This window comes from Etheostoma spectabile, chromosome 17 (assembly GCF_008692095.1).
Source record: "Etheostoma spectabile isolate EspeVRDwgs_2016 chromosome 17, UIUC_Espe_1.0, whole genome shotgun sequence".
Classification (NCBI taxonomy): Eukaryota; Metazoa; Chordata; class Actinopteri; order Perciformes; family Percidae; genus Etheostoma; species Etheostoma spectabile.
The window spans coordinates 6,441,850-6,451,493 of record NC_045749.1 but is presented as its reverse complement, the minus strand read 5'-3'; the positions used below and the strand labels follow the sequence as shown (position 1 = coordinate 6,451,493).

Genomic DNA, 9,644 nt, shown 5'->3' with positions numbered 1-9,644 from the left:
TATATGCTATATATACTTTACATGCATTATGTTTGATACTAAAAATCACAACTTATTTTTCTTGAAATGATCTAATGTAGAAAATAACTTTGGTGTATGTTTACTGTCCAGCTTCTCCTCTTCTTTGGCCATGCCACGGAGCTCTTAAATTATCCAGTTGTGGCATCTGGATAATCCAAGAGGAATTTCAGTATTAAACATGTTATTCCTATTCCACAGGACAGTTTTATGTGTATTGATGAGTGGACTGTTGTTAACTGCAACCAGAGGAGAGAGAGAAGAGTTTGTCGTTCTCACTGACTTTAACAGAGCTTGATGTAGTTGGGTTTTAGATCCAGTAAAAAGGAATATGATGAACACATTGGATCAGGAGGAGTCGTTTATGTTAGACATAAATAATTCAGGCCCGACTGCATGATAAAAAGCCCAGGCCTTCAAAATAAAGTGTTTTAAATGAAGTGGCAGACACATTTTCTTGTGTTGCTGTGAAAGCCCGCTCTAAAAGGAGAGCATTAAAAGAAAGTGATGGTTCAAACCAGTCAATATTCCTCTCTGTCGTATGACAGTTTCCACTTTAATAATGTAAAGTAATGTAAATCCCAGCTGTCTTACTACCTTGTTGGTATAACCAACAACCTCACAAGTGGCATGGTCACTCTCAATGACGTTTTCTTTTCAGAAACATGTGTTTTGTATTATTCTACAAACACCAAACCTTTAATTTTTGACAAGTAACCGGGACAATGTCCGGAGCTAGAGCTTGGTCAGTTGCTCCATATTTTGTCCATGAAATTGTTCGGGTCCTGCTAAGACCAGTGGAGTTCATCTTTAACCTGGCACAGTGGTTTAACAAACCGCCCATGACCCGGAAGACTTGAGTTTAAGCCTCGTTGTTCTTCTGAAGTTTCCTTGAGCAAAACAGTGAATGTCTTACAGCTCTGAGGCTGCTGCTATAAACGTTTGACCTCTGACCCCCCTTAAGGGGGTCTAAGTGAAAAGAAAATTTCCCCACTGGGGCCAATAATGTGTCACATTATAAATATCATCAATGTACTTGACATTTCTACGGAGTGCGTTAACATCTGATCACTTAACAAAAAAGTCTCAGGTCAAACGAGTATCTGATGCTTGTCACTTTCTGCTGTTGGAGGAAACCCATGCATCTTAAATTTTGGTGATTTCTGCACATTGAAATAACCAAAGGATGGTACGGAAAAAATATTCTCATTCAAAATATTATTCTAAAATCAATTATTTGGATCATGCAACAAAATACACTGTGATTCTCCAATATGACTGTTGTTGTTTTTCTTACTTTCCAGAAAAGTCATGTTGGAAATATAAAGTTTTCCAGTACTTGATTTGTGAATTGTCAATATGATAAATTATGATCATCCACTGTTTTTACGGTAATTACTTACTCAAACTTCCCTGCAGCTCAAAAGTGAATGCAGATAATGCAATGGGAAAGTGAAGCAGAGGATCACTTTCCATTGTTTAGGGCTCTCTGAATTAAAATCAATTAAAATCCTAAATGACCGCAGTGAAACCGGTTCCTCTCCGCCTATGATAAACCCAGCACAATATTCATACTTAGAAATGATAGCATTTTAATGCACTTTAATGCATTTTTTTAATTGCGTTAAAAGACCCAAACATAATAAGCAATAATCAGTTCAATACAATCTAAAATCTGCTCAATGTCTTTATGTGGCTGCACTGTTTTGGCTCTTTTATTAACGTCGTCACTTATTTCCTTACCATATTAATAAGCAAACGAAACTCAAATCCAGACCTAACAGGTACAGAGAATTGTCGGAATATAACCAAGCAAAGAAACAGAAAACCTGTTGTGAACAAAAGGTTTGTAATTTAAATTATTTTAGAGAAATTAAATTGATTCTGCCTGACGTAACGCAAACATTTGGGGAATAGATTAAGCTGCTATTTTATGTGACAAATAATGGAACATTTGACAATAAAAAAAAAAAAACGTTGTCATTTAGTTAAGGTGCATATAAAATAGCGTAGTGAACTAATCTATATGGGTGGGTAAAAAACTATATATGCCACAATCTGCAGCAGCCGTGCGAATACACACAGTGTCTGTGTGTAATTAAAAATTCTCCGCGCTTTTTTATGTATTTGTCAAAGTGATACAAATAAATTACATGAGAATCAAAACTACAATATTCACTAAAAGAGTTTGAAAACGTGCGAATAATGAGTGTGTGGTCATAATGACAACTAAGTTGTTCAGTCATGGAAACAGATCTGAGGTCAGAACAACTCAAACCTTAATATTTCTGGTGTGGATGTGTATGGATGGGATCTTTACAAGGCCAGTTCTACATTCTCCACGGATTGCTTTATGATTGTGTTTCCGGAGACAAAAGGGCATTAATTTCATTTCCACAAGTTTGTATGCCTAAAGTTGTTGAACACTTTTAATAATCTCCGCAACATCCTCACCCCGCGGGGAATGATTAGAAAACGCCATAGATGCGTTTGTGCGGGAAACCACGACTAGTTCACACCTGTCTGGCTGTTTATCTCGATTCCTCTGCTGCTTTCCGGGGAAAGACATTATTCACATAAACCAGCTTGGCAGAATCACATCAGCGTATATAACCAGAGCGCCTTGTTAGGACTTTTCTAGAAACCTGGCGGATTTTCCTATCATCTTCTGCCCAAAAAATCTTTTAATAGGGCCCCCCCTCCCCCTCCCCTTCCCCAGGCACACATGGCGCACTCACAACGCCAGTTCAAGTTCACATTTCAAGCCTTATGGGAAACAAGAGAGAGAACGAGGAGACGAAAATCACAACTCTTTGTGGGGTTACAGAGTTGGTTTGGTGAGGGACCAACTATTCCATGTTATGTCTTCTCACAAGCTGCTATTATATGCTTGTTTGAGTAGACCCATATGCACTCCAGTCCTCGTTGATTATAAAGTATGGGCTTTGAGCTGCATGTGTAATTGACCTTCATGCGCCAGAAGCTGTACCAACAAGGTGCAACTGATCCTTCGCCTTCAAAGACAGGAGGGAGACAGTTCACATTCTCTTTGTGTACACTTGTCATATTTACACTCCTATTAGAGCCGCCCGGACCTACAAGATAATGTATAACTTGACCGTAATTTCCCTTGCTGTTGTTTTACGTACTTCAACCTAACAGCCAACCAACATCCAGTGAGCAATATGCTGACAGAGAACCTATGAATCACTCATCAGATGTGAGATGAATATTGCTTTTATGTAAATATGCCACAAATTAAATATGCCATTATACTGTTGTTATTACGGTGATAAGACATAAAAGTAAAGTGCACCGACCGTATAGCACCTGAACCTGTGGTGGATAAGAGGTAAAGTACTGAAGCCGCAAATAAAAGTATTAACATCAGAAAAGATGTTGTTTTACGTTTATTCTCGGGCAGCAGACCAGGAGGGGGAAAGGGGGGGCTGAAGGTGTTGCACGGCTGAAGCTGTTCAAACAAAGTGTCTTCTTTCAACGCCCGTTTCCAGTTCTGTGTTTTCCTTTTTCTCTCTCCGCCAAATCATACGGCACTTTTGTTCTCCTCGGCCAGGCGCGGAAAGATAAGGTGTCATCACTTGAACATCAAGGATTGGAAAAGCGCCAATACATTTCGCCGAACTTTGCCCATAATGGCCATGGGATGCCACACTCTCTTAGTGTTGTTTTTACAACGCACCAGATTGCGTCTCTCTCATTTTTAAATTGACCGTGATGACTTAGGCAAACTTTGTTTTCGGCGGGGGGAAAAAATAAAATAAAAATAAAATAACCCAGCTCTTGCGCTTCCATTTAAACTGCAAAAGCTAAGGACAGCAATTTTTGATTGTATGATTAAATGGTAGATAATCCCGGCAGACTGCCCACACATGAAGGACAGTATTCCCTTTCTTAGAGTAGGCATATGTGTCAAAGGCTAAACGTTTTAAATAATGCTTTCTGATTATACATTTCCAGCCAGAGGCAATCGTAAAGCATGGATTTGAACCAGCTTTACCATAGCACACTGACCGTTTAGATACAACGTTAAAGTTTAATGAAGTTGCATTTCTGCAAATCAGATTCGTGAGAAAAAAAAGAATTAAGCCTCAACATGTAAATTAAAAGTGCAAAAACTGCATACACATTCTTAAGTAGAAAACGTAAAAACAGCAACCCATATGTGACTGTTAAGATTATAGATATTTGCCACCAGCTGTCTTGTGGAAATATTATTGTGTAAATATTGTTAAAATGTAACCCAGCATGAATGGTGTAAATTCCTGCTATTTAAACAGACTGGTTTTCTGCACAAAAAGGTCAAGAATCATTCAGAATAAAAGAAATCCTCGATTTCCATGTATTTCTATTTCTTTTATTGTAAAGGGTATATGAAACTATAGGTGAATGTTTTATGTTTCATCATTTATCGCAACGTTTACATGCAGTCTCTTTCCAAGTGAAAATGAAAATGATAATAATAATAATGATGATATCAGGAGATCAAAAGATATTTCATCTTATCACGGCTCTTATAAGACACTTGAGAAAATCATACCCCATCACCCCCCCACCCCCTCAACAAAAAAATGAACTGCTCATGGCTCTATTGGAAAATCCTCTGTAAACAAAACGTCGATGGGGTACCTTTAACTCGGTGCCCACAGTGCTGATATATCTGAACCCCTAAAATAACAACGGTAATAGTAACAAGTATTAAGACATTTTATTGTTATTGTTTTCAACAATATAACATGTAACGTTATTACATTCCGGTAATACTTTTCTTTTTTCTTTTTACCTAAAACGACCTAGATCCGCTTCACCTTTTGTCTGCATCAGCATTGCAAAAATTATCCGTTTTAACAAGCCATATAGCCTAATCTCTATTAATCGTCTTTGAATACCATTTTCCTTATACGAACTAAAGACAAAATATGTCAATAGATGGTACCTCTCTGTAGTATATTTCCAAGTGTTCTTAAGTGCTCTGCATTGACACTTGTAACTAGAAAATCCCCGAAACAAGCCGTTCAGAAGTTTAATTGTGCACCAGTTCGCCCACTGGCAGATTTCCCCCAAAAGACTTTAAACTTTGAATATGAGACTAAATGATTTGTTACGGTGGCTTATTTCGCAGTGTTCCAGTCCAGTCTGTCTGCCTTGCACCTTGCCGCAAGTGCTTGAAGCTTGACTCACGCCACCTCGTAAATTACTTTTTAAAAAACCCGCTGCTCTCTGTCCCTCTTCTGTGCCCCTCTTTTAAGAGCCAAGGTCCACTAGATTAGAAGACATAGGGTTCAGTATGGTGTCGTGGTGCAATGAGTGGTGATGGTGCACCGAGTCTGCACCGCTGGGTACCGGGATGGCGCTGGGTCCCGGCGGGGGCGCGAGGCCGTGCAGGGACTGTAAACCGGTGTGTGAGCCGAGGAGCAGAGCCGGGCTCTGAGACGTGTGATCCGGTGTCCCCGAGGGTGTTTTATCGTCGTCCGAGCTCCCCAATAGAGATTTATTTCCATTCATGGAAGAAGTCAATGGGTTGTGACTATTGCTGTTGGAGTTCTCGTTGTTTTCTCTGCCAGCAAAAAACAAAATCACAAATCAGTGTGGTGCACAATGTAAATATATATATATATATATATATTTCTCTCTCTCTCTCTCTCTCTCTCTCTCTCTCTCTCTCTCTCTCTCTATATATATATATATATATATTTCTCTAAAAAAAGTCATTACTCTCAAAAAACACACAGGCCTACACTCGCACGCACACATACACACACACACACACACCCACCCACACACACACGCACACACGCACGCACGCACGCACGCACGCACGCACGCACGCACGCACGCACACACACACACACACACACACACACACACACACACACACACACACACACACACACACTAGTGTTGTCCATGCTACTGTGCTATTTACAACAGCCATAATAAGCGTAATCGATAGAGGCCTATATAAATGATCAAATCCTCTAACGACGTCTAACGATTTATTAATGCAACAATCAGCAATGCATCCGTACACACGTGTGCCAGGATGCAGACAATGAGAAAGTAATTGTAGCTACTAATTAGAGGCTATGGCTCACTTCACTACAGCAGTGCAGAGTTAAATGGCTGCAGTGGTGAACAGAAACTGCAGACAATCAGTCTATTGGACTATTGAACCTGTATTAAGTATCTGTGTTCAGGGCAACTTCATTTAACCAGAGTGACCTGTGAGGTAAACCCGCCTAGTAGAAAAGATCTGTTTGGTCTTTGGTAGGTCTGAATACATGACAGCTCGAATAATTGCTAAACGTGTGCTTGTTACGTACGGCGTGTATTTTGCAGTGGTGATTTCAAGGCTTTTCTCATTGGGAAGACATGATTTACGCAGAGCTTTCAGCCCGAATTAGTGGCCAGAGGGTGAAAGAAGACACCAACCCAGCGAACACCTGACTGAAACACGTCCCCCAAACCTCTCTCCTCGTCTGCCTGTGTAATTTCGAAACTTTGAAATGTACAAACGATACCTGATAAAAAATCAACTGGGCTGAGGTGGAGGCTACACAGCTTGTCACATCAATTACACCGCAAAACAACTTTTAAAGTGTTCTGAGACGCTTTCTCCTTGGCCATGTGTACTCTCCAATACCTGGAGGGTTAAAACGTGTTAGTTTTCTCTCATCCTAATGTGAAAGTCAAATTTCATGTCATAATAGGTATGATTAAAACATAAAAGTGGGGTAAATGCAACCTTTATAACCTTGTAATTTACCTGACAACAAGCCTTTAATTTTCTGCCTTTCCAACTTTTACGCGAGGCCTACACAATTATCACAAACGTACTAACACCAGTGCGGGCCGAAAGTTTACTGAACCCAAAAAGTATGAAAAGTGCCTGGTTTTAATATAATTCCAATAGACACAGATGCGTGAAGAAAAATGGAGCGATTAGCCTACTTAGGAACTGGAAATATATTATTTGGTCAATGCAAGACATTGTCAGATGTAGGTCAGCAAATCACAGACACCAAAGAAACACTGTTTAAATATGTTTGTGTATATGTTTGCTTAATATAATAACTACCTACACAATTCACCTTTTCTGAAAAAAATTTGAAGTTTCTTTAACTTTGCTCGTACCTTTCCTTCGCCTCCGCTGCTCGGTCTCGCTGCCGTCGGTTTTTGAACCAGTTGCTGACCTGCGTGGTCGTGAGTCCCGTGGCCTCGGCCAGCTCTCTTTTCTCCCGCGGGGATGGGTAAGGATTGTGGGTGTACCACTCTCGGAGGACGCTCCTGCTCTTTTCCTTGAAGCAGTAGCTTGTCTCTTCTCCGTCCCAGATGGAGCGAGGCAGGGGGAACTTTCTCCGGACGCGGTACTTCCCCACGGCGCCGAGCGGGCGGCCTCTCAGCTTCTCCGCCTCGATGTAGTGCGCTTTGAGCCACAGCTGCTGCAGCTTCGGGTGGTTGTGCGGCGAAAACTGGTGGCTCTCCAGGATCTTGTAGAGCTCTCGGAAGTTCCCCCGGTGGAAAGCGACCACGGCTTTCGCTTTGAGGACGCTCTCATTTTTGTGGAGGTGTTCGCACGCCGGGAGCGACCAGAGGAAGCGCCCCAGCCGCTCGATGTTCCCCCCTTGTTGGAGTACTTCGCAAACACACGCAACTTGTTCCTGCGTAAAACCAAACGTCGGAAGCATGGACATGGCGACAACGTAAATCAATACAGATTATATTGTGCCTTACTTCCACGTCTCCCCTTTCAGTCTCACATTAAATCAAAACGCATTAAGTCCATAAGCGACAAAAGGTCCCCAAAAGAGCTGCCTAAAACTTAAAACAGCCCAAGGTTAGGTAAGATCCAACTGCGTATTAACTCAAGTCCATTCAGCCATGCAAAACCCCAGGCGACAATCCCTCATATAGTTTGTGCGAAAGAGAGAAAGTTGCTACTCCTTTAACCGTCCTCCTCCACCTTTTCTATGCCGTTTCAACATAACCTACTCCCGGAGACCGGGCTCGCTGGCTCGTTTTAATAATATTATTCTAAGCTGGCAAGACAAGCGATTATATGAACTCTGATTGGTCGGTTATCTGACCTGGGGATGGTGAGGATCAGACAATAGCCTTAGTCAAATTATTTGCCATGGTTACGCTGTCACTCAAGGTAACCTGATATGCTTTGAGGTGGCTCCCTGACAAAGTCAACCCAATTGTTCCCTTCAAGACCAGCCCGCCTACCAATAGAAATATTGCTCAGATTTTTCTTCTAAACACTTTTTTCCGTTCCCTCCACTTTGACAGACAGCTCGGGCAGCCAAAGAGCGCAGAGCTGGGGGCATGTGGGGAAGGAGTACAGCGCTGGTCCCGCAGCTGGGGTAAGGATGGCGCCAGAGCGCACAGAGCCTGCTGTACTAGGTCCTCACGCCTCCGCTCTCACAAATCAATCAAGATTTCCACAACGCATGGAACTTTAAAGTTAGTCACTTCATCATTTCATACAGGGGAACTGACTGACAACTGCCTACAACAAGTAACATTTAATGAAAAGCTCGCAAAATACTGCTCATGGCAAGCAAGCATTAAACGAATAAATACATATAAAAAACAAATAACACTAATTCTGTCAGAGATTGAATTTAAATTTGATCTAAACTCACTTGAAGTTGTAAAATTGTAACAGCCTTTCTTTAATAGGAATTTCGGTAAAGTGGCTTTGATTGGAAAAAAGCGTAGACTCACGTCAGCCTTATTAATCAAAAACAAACAGTATGTCATTAAATGTAACCATAAAAGGGTGCCATATGACATGTTGCAAATAATTTTAGATAGAAAAACTTTAGATCTTTGAAACAAAACGTTAAGTCAAATTTAGAAAGCAATTTTCTTTTCAGAAATATGCTATGTGATAACTTTTCATGTATAAAGATTGTGCGCTAAGGATCTTATCGTGTCAGTAAAATGCATATTAACTTTATAGTTAATTGAATTATTTTTTTTAATTATCTAATCTTGTATACATAGGACATTTCTATATCTGTGGTCCCAAAATATTATGTTTATGTGCTAGTAGACAGTTTGTTCTAGAAATGATTAGAATATTAGTAGCCTATCTAAATGAGGGGTGAGCCAGTGACGGCAGGAGCGCACAAACACGGTTAAAGTGTGCTGCCGGTCTAATGGTATGAAGTGTTCCTGCTCGGTTCCTGCTGCAGTAGAGTTTGTTGCACGGGGAGCAGTGAGGGAGAGCCTGTCGGGGCAACAGCGGAGAAGAAAAATGACATCAACCAGCACCACTGGTGAGCCAAACATTTTCGTTTGTATGCAGTTCGTTTGGCTGACACGGTTAGGTGCAACAGCGGAGGAAGATGGAAGTCAGAGATTATCAAAATCACAAGCAGGATTAGAAGATAAGATTTAAAGAGCTGCCCTGCAGAATTATTTCAATGTGATGATTAAGATAATATGATGTGGGAAAACAAAGCGAGGCAAAAAGGAAACAGTGAGAGAATGGATTTTAAACGACGGAGGAGGTTTTAGGATTCAGAGTAGAACATGATACCTGTTGATGAAAAATGATGAGTTTTCGCCCGATGAAAGAGATCTGAAGCTTAAGGGAA

General features: G+C 40.9%; 1 protein-coding gene across 1 annotated transcript; it reads right to left on the bottom strand.

The window, feature by feature from the left end:
• Positions 1-4,799: 4,799 nt before the first annotated feature.
• On the bottom strand, positions 4,800-8,201 carry six2a (SIX homeobox 2a). The gene is made up of 2 exons (XM_032541728.1): positions 7,171-8,201; positions 4,800-5,593 (listed from the first exon to the last, which is right to left on the bottom strand). The coding sequence occupies exons 1-2, from the start codon at positions 7,728-7,730 to the stop codon at positions 5,281-5,283; spliced, it is 873 nt and encodes a 290-aa protein (XP_032397619.1). The 5' UTR covers positions 7,731-8,201; the 3' UTR covers positions 4,800-5,280.
• Positions 8,202-9,644: the final 1,443 nt, after the last annotated feature.

What these genes read in the sequence shown, in the direction of transcription:
- six2a (XM_032541728.1), bottom strand. Translation starts at nt 7,730, where the DNA reads ATGTCCATGCTTCCGACGTTTGGTTTTACGCAGGAACAAGTTGCGTGT. An exon ending in GCAGCGGAGGCGAAGGAAAG is followed by an intron (nt 5,594 to 7,170) that starts GTACGAGCAAAG and finishes TTTTGCTGGCAG; the next exon opens with AGAAAACAACGAGAACTCCA.